This window comes from Mus musculus, chromosome 4 (genome assembly GCF_000001635.26).
Source record: "Mus musculus strain C57BL/6J chromosome 4, GRCm38.p6 C57BL/6J".
In the NCBI taxonomy this organism is placed as follows: Eukaryota; Metazoa; Chordata; class Mammalia; order Rodentia; family Muridae; genus Mus; species Mus musculus.
Window position 1 is genome coordinate 126011050 of NC_000070.6, and position 23988 is coordinate 126035037.

Genomic DNA, 23988 nt, shown 5'->3' on the forward strand with positions numbered 1-23988 from the left:
AGCTTGGGGAGGAAAGGGTTTATTCATCTTACACTTCCACATCATAGCCATTCACTGAAGAAAGTCAGGACAGAAACTCTCAAAAAGTCAGGTCGAGGCTGGGGTGATGGCTCAGCACTTGCAGTTATGAGCACTTGCTGCTCTTCCAGAGGATCTGGGTTCAATTCCCAGCACCCACATGGAAGTTCACAACTGGTTATAACTCCAGATCTCAGGGAACTGACGCCTTCTTCTGGCCTGCTCAAGGTACACAGACATACATGTAGACAAAATACTTATACCTGTAAAATAAAATAACTAAGAAATAAAAATAAATTTTAAAAATGTAGATGGCTCCTGAGAAATGACACCCCAGCTTGTCCTTCGGCACCCATATGCACACATGCACACCACACACACACACCACACACAGGAAACATACATAAATACTTGAATGAAATGGTAGGTTGAAGGCCTGGAGAGATGGCTCAGTGGTTAAGAGTACTGGCTGCTCTTCCAGAGGTCCTGAGTTCAATTCCCACCAACCACATGGTGGCTCACAACCATCTGTAATGGGATCTAATGCTCTCTTCTGGTGTGTCTGAAGATAGGGACAGTGTATACTCCCATACATAAAATAAATAAATAAATCTTTTAAAAATAAAGAAAATGTAGACTTGATAATTAGATATATTGAGCTTCTCTAAACTGATAGTCAATGAGACTCCAATCAAAATTGCAGCAGAATTTCTATGGGTCTTAGCAAGCAAACTCTAAAATACCTTGGAAGAGCAAAGACACATAAGTAGACACCACTGGAAAAGGGAGGAACGGAATCGGAGGGAATCTTCCCTACCAGATATCCCAACAGAGAAAAGTGAAGGCATTGGGGTGGATGGCACACATACGATGGTGTCATGGACCCCTGGAGCAGAATGGAGGTCTCAGAGCAACATGAAGACTTCTGGTCTCTGCAAGCATCCATGTGGTACACAGACATAAATGCTGGCAAAAACCCATGTTCATAAAATAAAATGGAGAAAGAGAGAGAGAGAGAGAGGGAGAGAGTTAGTTCAAGACCAGGCCGCCAGACCCTTCTGAACTGATAGCAAGACCCTTGAACCATCTGCTTCCACCAAAACAATAACAACAACAAATTGCAAAGGGCAATGACAAAAAAATTGGCTAAAACTAATAGATACACATTGGACTGTACAGAGGAGGGAGATGGGTAAGCTTTGTCAAGATGTTACAGATGGAATCATAACTTATAAATCAGGGCAGCCTCCAGTCTACAAATGGCATCACACTGACAGAGAGCAACAGGGAAGACATCAGTCTGTTAGTGTCGGGTTTCTTCACCCTACTTTACAAAGGTTAAAGAGACGTCCTTTTAAACGTTTTTTTTTTTTTCATAAAACAGTTGTGTTGCAGCCGGGCGTGGTGGCGCACGCCTTTAATCCCAGCACTTGGGAGGCAGGGGCAGGCGAATTTCTGAGTTTGAGGCAGCCTGGTCTACAAAGTGAGTTCCAGGACAGCCAGGGCTACACAGAGAAACCCTGTCTCGAAAAACCAAAAAAAAAAAAAAAAAAGAAAAGAAAAACAGTTGTGTTGCAATATAATTCACATATTATACAATTTATCCAACTAAAGCATTCCATGGGTGTCCACAGAGCTGTTCAAATATTTCAGTGCATTCTCGACTCCCCCAAAAGAGATTCCAGGGGGCAACAAGGTGACTCGGGGAGCAAAAGCACTTAGTGCACAAGCATGACAACCTAAGACTGTCCCAGAGGGCTGGTGAGATGGCTCAGTGGGTAAGAGCACCCGACTGCTCTTCCGAAGGTCCGGAGTTCAAATCCCAGCAACCACATAGAGGCTCACAACCATCTGTAACAAGATCTGACACCCTCTTCTGGAGTGTCTGAAGACAGCTACAGTATACTTACATATAATAAATAAATAAATCTTAAAAAAAAAAAAAAGACTGTCCCAGAGACAGAGGAGAGGAGGGAGGGGAGGGGACAGGGGAGAGGAGGGGAGAGGAAGGGACAGGGGAGAGGAGGGGAAGGGAGAGAGAGAGAGAGAGAGAGAGAGAGAGATCCCATTGATAATTGTTCCTATTTTCTTCTCAGTCCCTACACCCTAGCCAGACCCAATCATTTATCTATTATCTTCTTGCTTATTCTAGTCCCTCACCTCGTGTGTGTTTGTCTGTGTGTGTGTGTATGTTTGTGTGTGTGTGTGTGTGTGTGTGTGTGTGTGTGCTCGTGCCCCTGTATGTGTGCGTGCCTGTTAAGGATTAATCTCCCCCCCAACCTCTTGTACACTGGGCAAGCACTCACTGATTTAAACTACATCTCTAGCTCCATTCTGTATATTTTTAATGTTTTTTCTTCCATCCACCAACAGTGAGATCAGGTTCAGTGAGAGGCTCTGGCTCTAGGGAATACAGTAGAAAATGACAGAGGAGGATACCCAGCACCCAGGTCTGGCCTCCTCATGTGTGTACGTAAATGCGCAAATATACACCCATGTTTGCATGTGTATATATACACACACACACACACCACATAAAAAAATAGGTAAGTGCTGGAGATGACTCAGATGGTCTTGTAGAGAACCTGGGTTCAGTTCCCAGCGCCCACATCAGGTGGCTGACAATCACCTGTAACTCCAGTTCCAGAGAACCCAACACCACATCATCTCACCACGAAGCTGAGAATCAGGAGGAACACCAACCATATTTCTGATTCCTGTCATACCTTGAGCTTGGGAGACGGTTTCTGAGGGTAGCAGGGCAGTGGCAGAGTGTCCTTAGGGATGGGAGATACTTGGAGGTCTGAGGAAGAGACTGACAGTATAACACGGTTGCAGATGGGTGAAAGTTTGCTTGTCAGCCTGCAGTCTGAGTCACATATTAGACTTGAGCTCAGGAGCTGATGATAGTGTGGAAAAATACTGGGTGGAAGGGTGCATAGAAAATGAATGCATACAAGGGTGGATGGATGGGTGGATGGATGGATGGATGGATGGATGGATGGATGGATGGATGGATGGGTGGATGGGTGGATGGATGGATGGGTGGATGGGTGGATGGATGGACGGATGGGTGGGTGGGTGGATGGATGGATGGATGGATGGATGGATGGATGGATGGGTGGATGGATGGATGGATGGATGGATGGGTGGATGGGTGGATGGATGGATGGGTGGATGGATGAGAGGTTGAGTGGATGAATGAGCTAGCGGGTAGATGGGTGAAAGGTGAATAGATGAATATGTGGATAGATGTGATGGATAGACAGGTGGTGGATAGAAAAATAGATGGCTAAGACATGAATGGGAACAGGAGAAAGAAGTAAACCGTGAGTGTCATGAGGAAGTCAATGAATGGATTAAATAAACTGGGCATTCCAGAAAGCATGGGAAACAGCACAGACGGCCAGATGGCTACAGCTACTAGAGATCACAAACCCAGCCTTGGCCCAGCAGTCTGAGCAACTCCAAAGAAGAACACTACAACCACAAGATTCCAAGTCACAGACAGCCCTTCTGCCCTGTGCCTCCCAGCCTGTCCGTGGACAAGAGTCTGACCCTGTACTCCCTGGGTCCTGACTACAGGGGCAGAGGACCAAGAGCTAATGAACTAGCTGCTCCTAGGTACAGAAGCCCTCTTCCTTCAGGATCCTGTTCAGACAGGGAAGCAGGGAGTCTGCAGATCGAGACAATGACCCAGAAGCTCCATTCCACTTCACCTCTCTCTGCTCTTCAGCCCAGTTATTTGGCTTCTGGCCCCTCCTCCTGGTAAGATTTTTAGGAGAAGAGATAGACAGATACACCCATCTTCTCACTGTTACCTGAGCAGCTCAGAGCAGTGGAGCCTAGGATAGCTGCCTGGTTAGGAGGAGTTGGCAGTCTCTGGACAAATGGATCTCGATGCTTCCTCCAAAGAAGTTCATGATGGGCAGATGCAGCCTGGCCTGGGGGGTCATGTACCTTCACTTAAGGGACAGGATTCCTGCAAGTCAGATACAAATCTGAACAAGTATGTGTCTCAGCCTCTGATTTCCACACCAGTAGCCACCAACACAGCCTTCCCCAGCAAAACAATAGCAGCCAGGTCCTAAGATGCAGAGCTAAGTCCCCTATGGGCAGCAGACCACAGTCAGGGGACATGAGAAAGAGAGAAAGTTAGAATTCTACTTTCTTCCCCAAGGAAACCCAGGGACAGCTGGTAGAGCATCTTCTCAGCCTGTGATCCTATAATCGCCTCAACAACATTTAGAGGCAAATAAGTCCCGGTTCACTCATTGCTTGCCCCGGAGTGGCCATCAAAATCCTTGTCTATCTGAGTGCCAGGGAGACAGGAGAATATGGTGCTGACTACTGCAAAGGGAACAAGGCGACCCTACACCTCTGTAACTGGATGGCCGTTGGTACATCAGCCTCTTGTGGACACCTGCTCCATGCCAGGCTCCAAAGGGTGCAAGAGTCACAGGTCTATCCCTGCCTTCACAGGTACCTTGACAGCCCAGTGGAACAGCATCCAACCAAGCCATGAGAGCTGATGCTGATGCTGAGTTTGGAGACCTCGGTAGATGTAGAAATTAGAGGAAAGGTGTTCCAGGCAGAGGGAAGATACAGAAAAGACCTGGAGCTATAGAAAGGCCACATGAGACTCTAATGGGATGGTGAATGGCTCAAAGTGTTGGGCAAACTGACAGGAAGAACCCAGGGAAGAAGCTCCAGGGCTTAGAGGTGGGGTCCCAAAGGCCACTTGGAACTTTACCTGTGGGCAGTAATCCAGAGACAAGCAAGCCAGAAGCCATCACAGCCATCCAGATACCTGATGGACAGTGTCTGTTTTCCTTTCCTGCTGCTGTGATAAAGAACTCCAACCAAAGCAACTTGCGGGAAGTGGGGTCTACGCTTCCATCACTGAGGGAAGTTGAGGCAGGAACCATGGAAGAACTCTGTTGCTGACTCTTTCCCTGACTCGCCAACTTCCTCCCAGCTAGCTTCCTTAAACAGCCCAGGACCACCAGCCCAGGAAATGGTGCCAATCATAATGACCCTCCTACATCAATTAAGACAATTCCCACCCCCCACCCCCACACACACAGCCATGCTCATAGACCAACCTGATAGATTACTCAACTGAGACTCCTTTGGTGATGGAGGGGTGGGAGGGAGTGGTTTTTGTCTGTATGGAGTTGACAGTTAAAGTTAACTGGGACAGACTGAGCTCCTGAGGAACCTTGAGGCTGCAGAGAAGGAACCCACCAGCAGGTATGCCTGGCCAGATATGCAGGTGAGGGGCAGAGGGGCTTCAGATGCGCCACTCAACAGAACAGGAAGTAGATTTTCAAAAGAAAATGCAAAGGAACTCAGGTTGGGGTGGGGGGTTGGAGTGTCTGAGAAGCTAAAAGGCATGAATGGGAGCCCAGGAAGCAGGACCGCAAGTTCTGATTAAGGTTATACAGAGTCAAGGTTGTACCTAATCCAGGATGCAGGGCTTTACACACGCATGCGAGCGCAGGCCTTTGCTCCCGAGGTCCCTCCACTCCGCACACCCTTCTCTCCTTTCAAATCCTACCTGCCCCTCAGTTCCCAGCTAGAGTCCAATTCCACTCCAGAACCAGAGTCAAGTTCCAGCGTCAGGAGTCAGGTGGGTCTGGAAGAGAGGTGAGGGTGTGGCCTGATTAGAGCCCCAGCTTCTAGTTGTGTGACATAAGCAGGTCATTTGATCCCCTCTGGATCTGTTTCCTCCCCTCTCAGAGGCAAAGCAGGAAAGATTGTTGAACTTGGGAAATCCGCTATCTTGAAACAGCCTTAAGAGAACTTCAGAGATGGCTCAAGGCATTAAGATCATTTGCTGCAGGCTGGAGAGATGGCTCACTGGCTAAGGGTACTGACTGCTCTTCCAGAGGTCCTGAGTTCAATGCCCAGCAACCACATGGTGGCTCACAAACATCTGTAATGGGATTCAATGCCCTCTCGGGATTCAATGCCCTCTCCTGGTGTGTCAGAGGATGGTTACAGTGTACTCATATACATAAAATAAATAATTTTAAAAAAAAATCACTTGCTGCTCTTACAGAGGACAGAATTCCATCCCTTGTCTGTCGGTGGCTCACAACTGCCTGAACTCCAGCTCTCTAGGTCCTGAAGGCGTCCTCTGGCATATAGGACATTCACATGCAAGCTTTTTAAAAATTTTTTAAAAAAGAGGGTGGGGGGGGCTGGAGAAATGGCTCAGAGGTTAAGAGCACTGACTGCTCTTCCAGAGGTCCTGAGTTCAATTCCCAGCAACCACATAGTGGCTCATAACCATCTGTAGTAGAGATCTGATGCCCTCTTCTGGTGTGTCAGTGACAGTGTACTCACATACAGGAAATAAATAAATAAATCTTTAAAAATCCAAAAAAGATATAGATACAGATATTTTTTAAGAGCAATCCTGTGGATGCCTTGAGTATGTAAATGAGAGGAAGTTTACAATGAAATGCTGGAGGCATTGCCTCTGAGCCTGGAAATAAGAAAAGATAAACTATGGAGTTCTGCATAGAAAGATGCTGTTTGTTGGAGTGGTTGGTGGTGGTGGTGGTTTTCTGAGACAGTCTCCCTACACAGCCCAGGATGGCCTGGAACTCTGGAGCACTGAGAAGATAAACATGTCCAAAACACCCAGCTTAGATGCTGGTTCTGAGTTGACAACGCTGGCACTTTTGTAAACACACTGCCCACACAAGCTGGGTAGTCTCCAGTAAACACCTGTTTGCACAATCATGGTCACACACAGGGGATGTGCTTGCACAATGACCTGCTTGCACAATCTCAGCCGACTGCTATATTCTACCCCAAGCAAGCCCTGGGAGAGCAGCGTAGCCTCCACTTCTGCACACTCAAGCTGCCTGGCTGACCTGCAATGCCCGCCCAAGCCCCAGTGGACTCAGCAGCTCCCTGATCCACAAAGCAGTCCCCCTTGGTCCAGGTCTTGGTGTCCCAGGCTTTTGAGAGCAGGGCATTGCTGAGAAGGGGTGGAGGGGGTTCCAACCCACAGAGGCTTCCTTTGATGGAGGAAGAACAGGAACAAGAGGAGGAAGTACCTTACAGCAGATGCCTGATGCAGGTGAAGGAGCGATGTCTCACTGTTCCTCATAGTTAAATACTCCTTAAGCGTTTGCCTGGTACCTCACTCTGCTTCATGAGCCTTACTTCTAACATTTCACTCGAGGGTCTTGTGAGGCAGATACTGTGACTCCTATCTTTAAGATGTCAAAATAGCCTGGGAATGTGGCTCAGTGGCTGGAGCAGTTGCGCTAGGCAAAGTCCTGGGTTGGAGCCCAACACATGATAGACTGGGTATGGTGGCACATGTTTGCAATCTCAACACTTGGGAAGTGGAGGCACGAGGTCCAGGAGTTCAATACACTGATAAGATAGTTACTACATAAGAGAGTTAAATGTCAGCCTGGACCACAAGAGACATCAAAAACAAAAAAGCAGGAGCAGGAGGGAGAGATGTCTCAGCAGTTAAGAGCCCTGCTGATTTTCCTGAGAACACAGGTTTGGTTCCCAGCATCTATACAGTGGCTCAAAACTACCTGTAGCTCCAGTTCTATGGGATCTGACACTTCTCTGTCACCCAAGAGTACCAGACATGCACACATTACACACACACACACACACACACACACACACACACAGACACACAGACACACAGGCACACACACATATATATTCACCCAAATACATAAAACAAAACCAAAAGTTTCTTTAAAATGGGGGAAGGGCAAGAGAGGCAGTGTAGCAATTAAGAGCAGTCGCTTCTCCTGCAGAGGACCCAGATTCGATCCCAAGCACCCACATCAGATAGATCACATCTACCTGTAAGCCCCATTCCAGGAGATCTCTATGCTACCTGCTGGCCTCTACAGGCAGCTGTGTGCATGTGGTTGCACATGCACACACTCAGACACACACACAGATTTTTTTAAAAAAATCTTAAAAACAAAACAAAATATGACAAAACCGGGACTCAGAGACCTTAAATAACTTGCCTAGGTCACATGAGAAGTGACAAAAGCAAGAAGTGTGACTCCTTAGCCCGTGCTCTCAGCCTCTCTACTCTCTTAATTCTTGCCCAGAAAAGTGCTTCCGCAAACCCAACTTTCATTTCCTCACGGCTAATTTTCATTTCAGCCGAGACAGTTCCATCTTCTAGTCTAACCAATGAGATCACAGAAATGGTCCTCTAAACTATCAAAATGGGCAAGGGAGGGTGGGGGGAGAAAGCAGTGTTCCTGAATGCCTACTATGTGCTGGCAACCCTGCCGAACAGTGGTTAAATTTCTTTTTGTTGTTGTTCTGTGTTGTTCCCGGCGTGGGTGGGTGTGTTCGTGTTGACGTTTTTTTGTGTTTGTTTACTTTTGAGACAAGGTCTGGATTGGTAGCCCAGGCTGGCCTGGAACTTGAGGTTTAGTAAGACCTCGAGTCTCCTGAGTGTCAAGTCTGCACCATGGCAGGCTCCAACATTGCATTTCAGAGAGTTCTTATCATCTTCCCTTGGGGAGAGCCACTATGCCTGTGGCAGATGGGAAAGCAGCAGCTGGAGTTAGCCATGTCCCTAGGATTCTGCAGCCTGAAGGGAAAGAGTGATCTCTGGAGCTTCGCACTGTGCTGATCTGGGAGCAGAGGCCAGGGTGTAGTTTCTGTCCCCACAGACTTCAGAGTTTAGTGGAAGAAGCAGAGAGTACCTGTCCACTACTACAAGATGGATGAGGACACCCGATGCAGCTGGAAGCCTAGATCAGGAAGGGATGGCAGAGAGATGACAGGGGCTCACCTGTCTGGCAAGAACAGAAGCACAGAAGTGTCACAGAGCCTAGGCAGGCTGGAAAACACAGCCATTCATCATGGACAGAGCAGGAGGCAAGCAGAAATGGAGGCCTACACCGCGGTAGAGGAGGTGGGCATCTTGCTAGAACCCCTAAGGTAGGGAGGGGTTCTCAACCTGTGGGTCAAGAGCGCTTTGGCAAACCTCTGTCCCCAAAAATACTAACATTATGAGTTCATTACAGTAGCAAAATGACAGTTATGAAGTAGCAATGAAATAATTTTATGGTTGAGGGTCACCACAAGGTGAGGAACTGGATCAAAGGGCCGCAGCCTTGGGAAGGTTGAGAACCACTGTTTCAAGAGGTTGGGAGGCCAGACTTCTGAGGTTTGGCAAAGGGGAAGACACGAATCAGAATGGGAGTAGGGAGGAGACAGATTAAAAGTCTGTCAAGGTCAGAGGTGTAATCACCCCCCAGCCCCAGCCCCAAGAAGGAGAGGCTTGGAAGGCACGAGGGCCTTAGGCTCTCAGATAAGTACAGGGCATCCGGGAATGTTAGACAGGCAGGGTTGTATAACCTGTGTTCTACCCAGAAGGCTGGGAATGGAGGTGGTTTATGGGCTAGTGACCTTTGCATTATCTGTGTGACTGAGATCACACCAGACCCTCACACAGACCCTTAAGATGTCACATGGAATGAAATCTATAGAACTCATCTTTATGGACTGATGTTCTGTGCAAAAAACTTCAATGTAGCCATGCCTTAAGCTTTATTGGTGCACACAAGATAGAGATAGATATGACCTGGAAACTTTTTCCAAATTGTGCTGCCCTTAAAGATGCCTAAAATAATTTTAAACTCTTGAAGTTTGAACATACACCAGCTACTGGCTCTCAGTAATGTTGAGCCCGACTTCATTCTTGCCTCTTATGGAGAATCAACGCTATGCTGGTTGTGGTGTTTTGCAGAGACCCCACCTGGAGTGGGAGGGAATTGTGATCAAATTCCAAGACAAGCCTATGGGAATTGGGACAGTTTTGACAAGAGAGCCTGCCTTCATTCAGTCTTTCAAGAACTCAGTAAGCATGGGCTGTAGACTCACACCTGCAAGTGGCAGACACTGGGACTACAGTGGTGTGCTGACTTGGTTTTGGTTTGATTTGTATGTTTTTCTTTATGGTCTTTTAAGAATCATTTCTCTTATGAGTATATTTCACCTGCATGTATGTATACATACCACACACACGCTTGGTGCCCAAGGAGGCCAGAAAAGGACATCAGATCCCCTGGAACTGGAGTTACAGACAGTTGTGAGTTGCTATATGGGAAGTGTACCTGGGTTCTCTGAAAGAGTACTGAGTGCTCTTACCGGAGTCATCTCTGGAGCCCTGTGTATTTGTTTTAAGACATGGTCTCCATCTGTAACCCTGACGGAACTAGAACTCACTATGAATGAAACTCAGACTGGCCCCAGTCTCCTGGTTATTGTCCTGTTTCAGCCAGTGCTAGGATTACAGGGAGGGGCCACCACAATCTTCTGCTACCTTGAACAGAAGAGGCAAATGTTTTCCCCTGTAGAGGTTCAATTCCAGCAGAGGCAGGGAAAATAAACATTGGAGCGAGGAAGTGGATAGAAGAGACAAAATAGGGAGTGAAGGATAAGGTCTGGTACTCAGAAGATTTCAGTAAGAGGGTGATATCTGAGCAAAGACCTGCAAAGGGGAGGGAGTGACCCCACATTTCTCCCTCTTTTGCGGGGAGAGTCCAGGCCAAAGAAGCAGCAAGCACAAAGGCCCTGGGGTGGTAAAGAGTCTGGCCAACTCATCAAACAAGGAGAACAGAGAAGCTAGAAAAAAACAGTACAAGGCAGTAAGGGTGGCAGAAGAGGATCTCAGAAGGCCAAGGAAGGCAGCCAGATGATCAGCCTTTCACTTAGGCTCCAAGTGAGATGGGAGCCATCAGGGAGTATGGGGCAGAAGGCACCAGGACATTGATCATTCCAACATGTGATCGCAACAATACTCAGACAAGGAGGAGCCATGCTGAATTTTCCTGTGAACATCCATGTGCCCAGGATGCTGAGTATATTGTGAAGGAAGAGTCATGGGCTTAACATGGTGCAGGTATCCGTGTGCTGGTACCTAACCTTTATCAGGTGGTGAACTGTATATAACTGTGAGTAGTTGAATCCTCAGAAAAGTATCTGTAGGTAATTGCAAGAGAATCGTGGGCATGAACAATAAAAAAACCCTCCAACTGTAGAGAACATTCCATGTCTCTGAACCATTGTAATCCCTACTGTCTCAAAACACAAAGTAGAGGGGCCCAAGCATGGTAGCACCAGTCTTTAAACCTAGCACTTGGGAGGCAGAGGCAGGTAGACTTCCTATTACTTTGAGGCCAACCCGGTCTACATACATCGTGAGTTCCATAGAGAGACCCTGTCTAAAACACACACACACACTCAGACTCCCTGATACACACACAAGAAAGATATTTAGGGAAAGAAATGAGACACACCTTAGAGAATGGGTAGGAGTAGCAGCTCACTTAGCTGTCTCTAGCTGTACTACTTAGTGTCTACTTAACACAACCTACAGTAAAGCGAGGAAACCTCAATTAATGAATTACCCAAATCAGATCGTCTTGATTGATGTAGAAGTTTCCAGCAAAATGTAGACAGTTCAATCCTTGGGCAGGAGGTACCGTATTATATAAGAAAGCTAACTGAGCACGAGCCAGTGCGCAACCCAGTAAGCATTCCCCCATGGTTCCTGCCTCTGCTCCTACTTTGAGTTCCTGCCCTAACTTCTCTCAAAGCTGAACCGTGACCTGGAAGTGTGAGCTGAAAACCCTTTCCCCTCTCAAAAGGCTTTTGGTCATATCTTTTACTACAGCAACAGAAAGCTATCTAGAACAGATAATTATGTACTCGGTGCCATAATATGTTAAAAGTATTCATTTGCCTTTGATATTCATAGAAGTTTACAGTTAAGAGATTTGAGGTAGGGGAGCAGGGCGGGGGAGGGAGGGTATAGGGGACTTTTAGGATAACATTTGAAATGTAAATGAAGAAAATATCTAATAAAAACAAAGAGATTTGAGGTTGTTGTTGTTGTTTTGAGACAGGGTTTCTCTATATAGCCCTGGAACCTACTTTGTAGACCAGGCTGGCCTTGAACTCTTGAGATCCACCTGCCTCTGCCTCCCAAGGGCTGGGACTAAAGGCGTGTACCACCACACCTGGCTGACTTGTGAGCCTTTCAAAGGGTTAAAATTTTTTAAGCATTCAAGGACTTTTAAAAGCAGACCCAGTACACTGGGATATAACCGTGAGATTTGGGGCAAAGGGGTGGAAGGCTATATGGTCTTTAAAGTGACCTGTTTGTGTACCATTGACAAAGGATTGATCCTGGTGCTTGATTTTAAATGTCAACTTGCCACGATTTAGAATCGCCCAAGCAGCAATTCTCAGTTGAGGAATTATCTTGACTCCCTTAATGGATGTGGGAAGACCCACCCCAGAGATGGGCGGCGCCTTCTGGTGGCAGCCCAGATCAAAAGCAGGACATGGAAGAAGGAAGCCTTTTTCCCTGACCTTCCCCTCTGCTGCTAGTAGTCTACCCTGCTGCTGCCACCCCACTTGATTCCTTTGCTCAAGTCAAAATCAGCTTTCGACATGGACTGAGGACCAGATACCCTCCAGGTCTTCAGTACCACCTTGGGAGTGCCAAGGCACCAAAGGATTTCCCAGGTGGGTTCTCAGTGCTCCTACTTCCTCTGTATTGCATAAGCTAATTTGATAAATTCATGTGTGTGCGTATATGTGTTCGTATATATGTGTGTGTGTGCGCGCGCGCGCGCACGCGCGTGCGTGTGCACGCGTATACACTCATTAAGTGGACTCTGTTCCTCTAGAGCAGAGGTTCTCAACAGGGGTCACCTAAGATCATTAGAAAACACAGATATATATTATGATTCATACCAGGAAAAAATTACAGTTATGAATTAGCAAGGAAAATAATTTTACAGTTGGGGGGTCACCACAACATGAGGAATTGCATTACAGGGTCATAGCACTAGGAAGGTTGAGAACCGCTGCTCTAGAGAACCCTGACTAATATACCAATATATACTATTTTGATGATTTTCAAACTTAGAACAATTTTTCCCCTCTCTTTTGTGATAGATGAACTTACAGGGTGGGCCTTTTGAAAGGGGTTACAACCTGAGAAGATAAAACCAGGAACCCCTAGGATTGTACAAAGCGGTGAGGGCAGGGACCATGGACTAGGGAGGCCAGGGGTGGGAGGGTCTATTGAGAGTCCTGGAAAATGGCAGGTTTTCAGCTAACAAGGGAAGAAAACCTGAAGTAAACGTTACCTGTCCTGGAATCTTGATTCTTCCCGGGCAGAGGCTTCAGCCAGACTCAGTGAGAAGAGAGTCTCCTCCACCCCAGCCCTCATTAATTTTCCACGCTATTTTGTCCTGCTTCGTTTTGAAATAAACACTTGAAGACCCCAGCCCTCCCTTGGCCCTGTCTTGTCTCGGGTGCTCTGCTGAGCCTCAAAGCGAGGAGCTCAGGAAATCCGGAGAGAAGGGAGGGTGGCCACGGGCCAGGTTGCTACAATGCCCAGCCCTCTAAGACCCCTGAGGCAGGAAGGTCCCTAGCTCACCAGTTTCCCTCAACCTCCTTCCTGAGAGGAAGGGGCTGTCTATGTCCCCCACCCCAAGGGTGAAGGCTCAGCCAAACGCAGCAGGGAAGCCAGGAAGGTGTCGCAATTCTGGGTCCCCCCCACCCCCCGCCTGTCATTAACGACGGGGCTAGAAAGAGAAGTTTCGGGAACTTGCCCCAAGAGGAGAGGAGACGAGAGAGAAGAGAGAGCACAAGCGTGGGGGCTGGGCACAGCGCCCTAGCCCCAGTGTAAGTAGGGGGAGGGCGGGGAGCCCTGGAGACCTCAGACCATTCCCCAACCCTGCTAGGGCCACATCAGGGGGCCCAAGACAGGATCCTTGGGGAAATGGGAGTCTCTCTGTGTGTATAGCATCAGGGAGGTCAGACAGCTGGATCTCTGGGAACAGGAGCTGAGCTCAGGTATGAAGAATCCCACCCAGAGTCCCTATCCTTCAGACAGGCTTACTCCCTGCTTTCAGCCATTTGGCCTGCTTCTTCTCAGCAAGAACAGCTGTCTCAGAGTCTCTGGGCCTCTGTTTCCTCTCCCGGTTCCCTTAGCCTCTTAACTTTAAACAGTTGATGCAAGACTTGCCTGAGATAGCTTTCTCTGTCGGCCTCTCCACTTCTCTCTGCATCGCTCCAGCCTGCTCATCGTTGTTGTTGATGATGATGTTGTATGCAGCTCTCATGCAGACAAGGTTTATCATCTTGTCGGCAGATAAGAACCTTGAACTTCTTCTGATCCTCCTGTATCACAAATGCTGGTCTGTAGGCCTCCACCACCATGCCTGATACTTAATGTGGTACTGGGGATCAAGCCTTGGTCTTTGTGCCTGCTAGACAAGTGTTCAACCAACTAAGCTCTATCCCCAGCCCTGGTTGCTTTATATTTTTGAGATAGGTTTCGCTAAGTTGCCAAAATGAGATTTGAATGTCTTCTATAGCACAGGCTGGCCTTGATCTTGTAACACACTTGCCCCCACTTCCAGAATAACTGGTCTCAACCCCCTGCCACTGGGCTAGGCTCTACCTCTGTCTATTCTCTATGTATCTCTTTTCCCCAGCTTGTCTATTCACCCATCTATGATGCATTGATCCTTTATCTCTGCCACACCTGGGGATCTCGCTCCCATAGTTTATTCTCAACATCCTCTTCGTCCCCGTCTTCCCACAGACAGAATTTCAAAAGAATAGGACAGGAGAAGGGAGCCCAGAGGGAAGGTTGGCAACAATGAGCAAAAGGAAAAGGTAGAGAGGATGCTGTAGCAGCCTGACTTACGGCATCAGCTGTGTCCGTGGGCACAGTGGACACAGCGAGCAGCTGCAGAGCCCAGCACATGGCCAGAGTGGTGGGAAGAGCCTGAGAGGCTTGGAGCTAGAAGTAGACCTGGTGGCTATGCCAGGAGGCTATTGGTTCCTTTGGCTGATTTCCTGCTTTTAGGGCTCATACAGATAGCCCACTGCTTCTGAGAGCTTGTTCCTTGGGCACTGTGCCAAGAGCTTTCATCTTAACTGTCTCGCTTCATCGTTATAGCATTGCTGAGACATGAGTGGTATTGTTAAGCCCCTTTTTCCTAAATGGAGAAACTGAGACTCAGAATGGTGAAGTAACTCATCCAAGTTCACCAGGCAGGTGAGTGTTGGAACCAGAGTCAGAACTGGGCTCCCAGCCTCTTTGTACACTTCTTCCCTAGACAATGAGACATAGGCTCCAGCAGGCCCAAGCTCCTACTCAACTGGGGCCACCCTCAAGGCTTCCATAGGAAACTGTTCTGATGTTAAACATGCCAGCCCCATGCAATCTAGAGAGGAGGCCTGGTCTCCTCTGTTCTGTTTTCTGCTCTTGACATAAGCCTGTGGGAAGGATACAGTGGTACCAGGTATGAACTAGGCCTACTACAACCACAAATGAGTGGAGAACCAGCATCCTGAGCCCTGGGGGCTAAGTCTTTCCCACTCAGTGTGTACATATGTACATGTGTGTGTGCATGTGGATGCAGGAGATGATCAAACTGGTATGTTGATGTGAGGTTATTGTCTGAGGTTTCCATTGCTAGGATAGAACACCCTAGCCAAAAGCAACTTGGAAAAAGGGTTATTTCACCATACACTTCCAGGCAACAGTCCATCACTGAAGAAAGTCAGGGCAGGAATTTGAGACAGAAACTAATGCAGATGCCATTGAAGAGTGCTGCTACTGGCTTGGTCCCCATGGTTTGCTTAGCCTAACTTCTTGTAGCACTGGGACCACCCGTCCAGGGATGACACTACCCACAATGATCTGGCCCCTCCCACATCCAGCATTCATCAGGAAAATGTACCTACCACAGGCTTGCCCACAAGCAAATCTGGTAGAGGTATTTTCTCAACTGAAGTTTCCTCTTCCCAAATGATGCTAGCTTGTATTACGTTGACACACAACTAGCCAGCACAGTTACAAAACAAAGATTGGTAAACAGAGATATGGGGGGGGGGCGCAAGAGGGAAGAAAAGCTTGCGCCCCCTCCTAGCTCCATCCTATCCCTGCTCTTTCTAGGAGACAGATTTGACCTTGGCAGTGTGTTGCACACATGGACATTTCCTTGATACCCTGGTGAGGGGAAAGCCATTGATTTGAACCATTTCATGTCTTTCTCTTAAAGGCAGTACAGGCCAGTGTCACCCCATGTTGCAAGCACTGAGACTCAGGGGTCAGGTATCCTGCCCAGATACTGGCAGAGCAAGGCTCTGGCTGCAAATCCTGTTCTTAACCATCTCTCACTGCCTCCAGGTAAGCTTCAAGCTGGCAAAATGGTAGGGCTGGGAGCCTGCACCCTGACTGGAGTTACCCTGATCTTCTTGCTACTCCCCAGAAGTAAGTCAGGGGCCGGGGAGGACAATTATAAGGGAGGCATCGGTCCCCCCAAGCTGCTGTGTGCCAGACCCTGGGAGTGTGGCAGTGAACACAGCAGCCAAAGCCTCTCCATCACAGAGCTTCGAGGTAGCAGAGCAGTTATGACTCTCATTACAAAGGGATGTCAGAAATCCAGGAAACAGTCTGGTTCACTGGGATGCCCATATGCTAAGCTGGTGAGAGAGGGCCTAAAGGGCACCATGAAGAGGAGGCAGCAGGGCGAAGAGCCACAGATGGGAGAGAAGCATATTGTTTCTCCAGGAATAGACTAGGTGTCTGCAAGCAGAAACCATGGTCAGAGCTGAAACAGTGAGTGAGGCCAGGAGCTACACGAGGGGTCTGGAACTCTATCCTAACCTTGGCTGCCTGTACTGACCCGACAGCTACTGTTCTTCACAATTGTGTTAGAATGTCTGATTCTTTTAGCCAGGTGGAGGTGGGGCAAGCCTTTAGTCCCAACATTTGGGAAGCAAAGGCAGACGGATCTCTATGAGTTCTAGGCTAGCCTGACCTACAAAGTGTGTTCTAGGACAGCCAAAGAGTCAAAGAGAAAACCTGTCTTAAATAAATGAAACAAAATAAAAAAAATAAATAAGGAAAAGGAGCCTGATGCTGACTCGCCATAGACAAGCACCGAGAATTATTATCAGCAGTCAGGGCCTTGATAATGCCAGCCACCTAGCCAGGGGAGGCTGGAATATGGCGGAGATGTGACAACAGCCCACAGAACTGAGGAAGTTCCTTAGGGGGGGGGGGTGTCTGGGTTTAGCAGATTAGTGGTAGTTCTGGCTAGGAGATAAGGCTAAAAGTAGGAAGCTAACCTACTATCCTGCCCTATATTAGGGCCTCCTGTTACATGTTAGGATCCTTGCAGCTTTGTGGAGGTACTAGGTAGGATTAAGGCATGACTGGACCATCCCACAGGGACTTTGGGATCTAACTGGTAGGAACTGTTTTGTTTAGTTTCTTTCTTTCTTCTTCTCCTTTTCTTTTCTTTTTTCTTTGGTTTTTTGTTTGTTTGTGTGTTTGTTTGTTTTGTTTTTTGTTTGTTTGTTTGTTTGTTTTTTTGAGACAGGGTTTCTCTGTATAGCCCTGGCTGTCCTGGAACTCACTCTGTAGACCAGGCTGGCCTTGAACTCAGAAATCCATCTGCCTCTGCCTCCCAAGTGCTGGGATTAAAGGCGCGCGCCACCACGCCCGGCTTTTGTTTGGTTTCTTAATCTCCATTCACAGATGAAAGAAGAAAGGCACCTGGGGTCTCAGTTACCTATATCAGGATCACTAACAATGAGTAAGACGCAGTCTAGCCCATGTGTCCAGGCCTACCCACCACCCCAGCCTGCCTTTCTTTACAGATAGTCACCTTCAAAAATCACACAATAGAGGCACAATCACAAAGGGCATTTTTTTCCTTTAACATTTATTTATCCATTTAATGTATATGAATACACTATTGCTCTCTTCAGACACATCAGATCGCATTACAGATGGTTGTGGACCACCATGTGGTTGCTGGGAATTGAACTCAGGACTGCTGGGTAGTGGTGGTGCATGCCTTTAATCCCAGCACTTGGGAGGTAGAGGCAGGCAGATTTCTGAGTTCGAGGCCAGCCTGGTCTACAGAGTGAGTTCCAGGACAGCCAGGACTAAACAGAGAAATTCTGTCTTGAAAAAACAAAAAACAAAAAAAACCTCAGGACTTCTGGAAGAACAGTCAGTGCAACTAACCCAGCCCACACAGAGGGCTCTGACCAACAGATCTGAACCTGACAAAGATTGCTGTGGCCTTGGGGGTTCTTATCACTATGACTGTGGTTTTCGCTACCCAGTCCCTCTGTAGTGGGGAAGTGGAGCTGGCTAGGAGGGATAGACTATTCCTAACTGCATTCTGGGAGGGGATTGGATGCAAAGGTTCACACAGTGGGGAGTATTCACATCACAGGAAGGATGTTTACACGGTGGGGAGCATTTATACCACAGGGCATTCACACCATGGGGCACACTCACAGGATAGGAAATGTTCATATCCCGGGGAGTGTTCACACCTGGGGGTGGAAGGTGTTCACACCTTAGAGAGTGTTCACACTGTAGAAAGTGACAAAGTCGAAAGCTGCTTTGCTCTGCTGAGCCCATGGATAACCATTTATGGGCACAAGGTTGTCTTTGTCTCTCACTATAGTACATCTCACACAGCCCCCAGGTCCTGATGGGAGGGTAAACAGACATGGGAGGGTAAACAGACATAAGAGGGCTATGAGGCTGGGAATCCAAAGGTCTTGACCTGGCGAAAGAGTCCTCCAGGGCCCACCCTCTACCAATTCAGGTCTGGAGAGCTGTGGACACATCGAGATTTCACCCCCTGTTGTCCGCCTGGGGGACCCTGTCCTGGCCTCTTGCACCATCAGCCCAAACTGCAGCAAACTGGACCAACAGGCAAAGATCTTATGGAGACTGCAAGATGAGCCCATCCAACCTGGGGACAGACAGCATCATCTGCCTGATGGGACCCAAGAGTCCCTCATCACTCTGCCTCACTTGAACTACACCCAGGCCTTCCTCTTCTGCTTAGTGCCATGGGAAGACAGCGTCCAACTCCTGGATCAAGCTGAGCTTCACGCAGGCTGTAAGTCCCTCCAGCCATCTACCCATCTGCTTCCAATGCCCCTCTGCCAAAACCAGGGAGAGCTAAGACCTCGCTCAAGTAGCCCTTTGTGAGTACGACAGAAGGTGTGGTTCTTTCTATCATTCTATAATTCTCTAATAAAGAAGCTGACATCTGGCAAGGGCAAGTGACCTATTGAAGGCCATACCCACAGGGGTTCTTGTAGAGCCAACCACCTGTCTATTTGGCTGTTTAGCAAGCTCAGGTTCTTGGCCATAAGAGGGGCTTACTTCCAGCTCCTCCTCAGTCGGGTCCCAGCTTTCTTTCCAAATTGAGCAGGATGGAGTCTGTGCCAAGCTGAGATATAAAGAACAAATAATAACCAAGGCATGATACCACCTCTCTACTCCGAGCTGAGGTTTGCAAGCCGGGTTTCTCTAACAACCCTGGCTGGTCTTGATTCAGACTTCTGTCTGCCTCTGCCTCTCGAATGTTAGAATTAAAGGTGTGCAGGTGTGCACCACCACCGACTGTCAAATGCACACCCCCATCCTGCCGCCCAGGATCTCTATGATCTTTGAGAGTTCCAGCGCAGCTAGGACTACATAGTAAGACCTTGTCTACCCCATTCCCTCAAAAAGAAATGGGTGCCAGGGTTGAGGATGTAGCCCTGTAGTAAAACACATACTCATCAAGAGCAAGGTTCTGGGTTCTAATCCACACTAAGCAATGAGAGAGCCAGGCATGGAGTCACACTTCTGTGGTCTTGGTGCTACTTGGAAACTGAGACAGGAGGATGGTGAATTAGGAAGTAGCACAGACGGTATCACGAGTCCTGTCTCCAGCAGTGATGGGGAAGCTGCCACCTGCGTGAACACAGTTGGGAGCTGCCTATAGAGAGGAAGTCACTTAGCCCCTGTATGTGCTGCTTTTCTGTTGCTATGACACAACACCAGGACTAGGAAAACTTATAAAAAGACAGCCTTTAATTGGCCTTATGTTCCAGACAGTTCACAACGGTGGAGCAAAAGCTCGGTGACAGAAGCAGCTGAGAGTTTACATCTTGAAGAGCAAGCAGGAGACAGAGGACTAATTGGAGATAGGACAAATCTTTTGGAACCTCAAAGCTCACCCTCAGTGGCACAATACCTCCTCCAACAAGGCTTCCAAAACAGTTCCGCTATCTGGGAACTAAGTATTCAAACATGAGCCTTTGGGGGTCCATTCTCAATGAAACCACCACAGAAGTCTAGGAGAGCCATGTGGTATCACACATCTTTAATCCCAGCACTCAGGAGGCAGAGGCATGTGGATCTCTTAGTTTGAGGCTAGCAGGCTGGTCTTCAGAGATGAGTTTCAGATTAGTCAGGACCACAGAGAAACACTGTCTGGGAAGAAAAAGAAGGAGGAGGAGGAGGAGGAGGAGGAGGAGGAGGAGGAGGGAAAAACCTAGGAGAGAGAAATTTATTAGCATTACCTCCTCTTTACAGATAAAGAAACTGAGGCAGAGAGCAGTTCAGTCACTTAAGGATAAAATGGCTAATGAATGACTGACTAAACCATAATAAAACTCAGGCTGTACTGTCACCGACAAAGGGGCCACCAGGGTGCTAAGGGTCTGGGATGTCTGCTCCTCACAGGTCCACACTACAGAAGGAACAGTCCACCAAGGAAGTAAGGCCACAAGTACACACACACACACACACACTCACACACACCCCGAGAGGGCTCCTAACATTCTTTTCACCCTATCCAGATCCCCCTGCCAGCCCCTCAAACCTATCCTGCCTCATGCACCTCACCACCAACAGCCTGGTCTGCCAGTGGGAGCCAGGTCCTGAGACCCACCTGCCCACCAGCTTCATCCTAAAGAGCTTCAGGTATGTAGGATCTCCATGGCAGCCCCTTCCTCCAGGTCCCGGTTTGGGACACAAGTCCCTATAGGGGTGAGGAGATATGATGAGGTGTGGGGTGGGGCTGGGGAGGGTGGAGGGCAGAGAAAGAGAGAGAAGATAGAGAAGATCCTTGCCTTCTTCCTCTGCTTGGCACCAAAGCCCAGCCTGTTGGCAGGAGCCGCGCCGACTGTCAGTACCAAGGGGACACCATCCCGGATTGTGTGGCAAAGAAGAGGCAGAACAACTGCTCCATCCCCCGAAAAAACTTGCTCCTGTACCAGTATATGGCCATCTGGGTGCAAGCAGAGAATATGCTAGGGTCCAGCGAGTCCCCAAAGCTGTGCCTCGACCCCATGGATGTTGGTGAGTGACACTGGGTATGTGAAAATGGAGAAGTCCCCAAATTAGAAGACCCAGAGGTACATAAAGAGGAAATACAGACCTAGGCACAGACAGAGAGATTTTGGAAGACCTGGAGAGAGGCAGAAAAGAGAGAAATGAGGACCAGAGGCTATGGACATGTTCGTTCTTTTATCTTTTTTTTTTCCTTTTTTCTTTTTGGTTTTTCGAGACAGGGTTTCTCTTTTAGCTCTGGCTGTCCTGGAGCTCACTTTGTACACCAGGCTGGCCTCGAACTCAGAAATCCGCCTGCCTCTGCTTCCCGAGTGCTGGGATTAAAGGCATGCGCCACCATGCCCGGCTGTCTTTTATCTTATTTATTCATTGGCTTTTTTAAAGATTTATTTATTCATTTACATTATTTATTTATTTATTTATTTATTTATTTATTTATTTATTTATTCATGTACATGAGTACACTGTCCCTGTCTTCAGACACACCAGAAGAGGGCATCAGATCCTGTTACAGATGTTTGTGAGCCACCATGTGGTTGTTGGGAATTGAACTCAGGGCCTCTGGAAGAGCAAGCAGCCAGTGCTCTTAACCTCTGAGCCATCTCTCTAGCATGAGTTGCTGGGAATTGAACTCAAGACCTCTGGAAGAGCAATTTGTGCTCTTAACCACTGAGCCATCTCTCTAGCCCTATTCATTGGTTTTTCAAGACAAGGTTTCTCTGTGTAGCCCTGGCTGTCCTGGAAATTGCTGTGTAGACCTGGCTGACTTCAAAACGTGTCACCACCACCTGCCTCATCTTATTTATTTATTTATTTACTTACTTATAGGGTCAATGCACACATATATACACATATGGAGGCCAGAGGATCTTTCTGGAGCCATTCTCTCCCCTGCCTTGAAGGCAGTGTCTCTCTTGTCTCTGATGCTGCCCTTGGCTCCAGGCAATATGACCTGGAAGCCTCAGAGTGCTTTTCCTGTCTCCACCTCCCAGTTTGTTGCAATACTGATGGTATTACAGATAGACACAATTATATTGGGCTTTAAAAAAAAGATTTATTTATTTTATTTATGTGAGTACACTGTAGCTGTCTTCAGACACACCAGAAGAGGGCATCAGATCCCATTACAGATGGTTGTGAGCCACCATGTGGTTGGTGGGAATTGAACTCAGGACCTCTGGAAGAGCAAACAGCCAGTGCTCTTAACCACTAAGCCATCTCTCCAGTTTTTTCTTTTTTAAAATGTACATTAGTGTTTTGCCTGCATGTATGTCTGAGTAAGAGTGTCTGATCCCCTGGATCAGGAGTTACAGACGGCTGTGAACTGCCATGTGGTTGCTGGGAATTGAACCTAGGTCCTCCGGAAGAGCAGTGTTCTTAACCACTGAGTCATCTCTCCAACCCTGCATTGGGCTTTTTGGTGCTGTCAGGCTTGCATCACTAGCTAGCTCTTTTTACCCAATGATCCATCACCCCAGGTTTCAGCTTATTCCTTAACGTGCCCCCACCTCATGCAAAGCTGTGGAGGTCCTAAAGATAGACAGGGCATTGGAATAAGCCTCAAAGGCCCCACCCTCGGAATATTAAAACAATTTAGGTGGCAAAATAAATAAAATACAGTATCGGGTAATTTTAAGACATTGACAGCTAACTAGACGGTTGGGGGAGCTGAGGGAGCAAGATATCCCTGGATATCTGGAAAGAAAACAATGTAAGCAAATGTAACAACCAGTTAGAGGTAACAACCTAGTAAGAAATACTGACACTGGTACCCAAGCACAGCTAGAGATCATGGCAGCAGAGAAATGGAGACTGAAGGAAAGGGGAGCTAAGCCAGAGCCCTCTCCATCGGAAAGTTTGACAACCCCACCTCCTGCAGTGAAATTGGAGCCTCCCATGCTGCAGGCCCTGGACATTGGCCCTGATGTAGTCTCTCACCAGCCTGGCTGCCTGTGGCTGAGCTGGAAGCCATGGAAGCCCAGTGAGTACATGGAACAGGAGTGTGAACTTCGCTACCAGCCACAGCTCAAAGGAGCCAACTGGACTCTGGTGAGGCCGAGAACAACCTAGAGATGGAGGTGGGGGATGGAGAGAGGGCTAGTTGGATTTAGTGTCACCTCCCACACACCAGGTGTTCCACCTGCCTTCCAGCAAGGACCAGTTTGAGCTCTGCGGGCTCCATCAGGCCCCAGTCTACACCCTACAGATGCGATGCATTCGCTCATCTCTGCCTGGATTCTGGAGCCCCTGGAGCCCCGGCCTGCAGCTGAGGCCTACCATGAAGGGTGAGAAGCCAGGAGAAGCCTTCAGAGCTCAGTTCAGGACCCAACCCCTCTGCCCTCCATCAAAACCCTCTCATCTTGGGGCTGGAGAGATAGCTCATTGGTTAAGAGCACTGACTGCTCTTCTAGAGGTCCTGAGTTCAAGTCCCAGCAACCACATGATGGCTCACAACCATCTGTAATGGGATCCGATGACCTCTTCTGGTGTGTCTGAAGACAGCTACAGTGTATTCATAGAAATTTAAAACAAAAAAAAAAAAAGGCTCAAGAAAGTAAATGTCCTAATTTTTAAAAAGATTTATTCAGGGGCTGGTGAGATGGCTCAGCGATTAAGAGCACTGACTGATCTTCCAGAGGTCCTGAGTTCAATTCCCAGCAACCACATGGTGGCTCAAAACCATCTATAATGGGATCTGAAATGGTGTGTCTAAAGACAGCTACAGTGTACTCATATACATAAAATAA

At 48.0% G+C, this 23988-nt stretch overlaps 1 protein-coding gene and 1 long non-coding RNA gene across 32 annotated transcripts in view; one reads left to right on the forward strand and one right to left on the reverse strand.

Moving 5' to 3' along the window:
- On the reverse strand, positions 1 to 13605 carry Gm32908. 7 transcript variants are annotated; one of them, XR_868145.2, is made up of 5 exons: positions 13206 to 13605; positions 5579 to 5656; positions 5124 to 5185; positions 3840 to 4920; positions 114 to 237 (listed from the first exon to the last, which is right to left on the reverse strand). It is a non-coding gene; the product is annotated as a predicted gene, 32908 (long non-coding RNA). The 7 variants fall into 7 exon arrangements; XR_868148.2 differs by having other exon boundaries at positions 3840 to 4000; positions 4772 to 4920; positions 5124 to 5656; XR_003955278.1 differs by adding an exon at positions 2745 to 2821 and having other exon boundaries at positions 1 to 237; positions 3840 to 5656.
- Csf3r (colony stimulating factor 3 receptor (granulocyte)) overlaps positions 12392 to 23988 on the forward strand; it is a 21535-nt gene continuing 9938 nt past the window's right edge. Inside the window, exons 1-8 of one of the 25 annotated variants that reach the window (XM_011240421.3) lie at positions 13598 to 13917; positions 15032 to 15130; positions 16140 to 16351; positions 18714 to 19013; positions 20749 to 20872; positions 21063 to 21250; positions 23121 to 23290; positions 23373 to 23526. In XM_011240421.3, coding sequence (XP_011238723.1) covers positions 16288 to 16351; positions 18714 to 19013; positions 20749 to 20872; positions 21063 to 21250; positions 23121 to 23290; positions 23373 to 23526 — 1000 coding nt within the window. In that variant the 5' untranslated portion in view covers positions 13598 to 13917; positions 15032 to 15130; positions 16140 to 16287. Of the gene's footprint in view, positions 12577 to 13592; positions 15131 to 16139; positions 16352 to 18713; positions 19102 to 20748; positions 20873 to 21046; positions 21251 to 23120; positions 23527 to 23988 lie in introns of those variants that run through there. The other 24 variants (XM_011240422.3, XM_030253157.1, XM_006502716.4 and 21 more) reach the window with 24 other exon arrangements.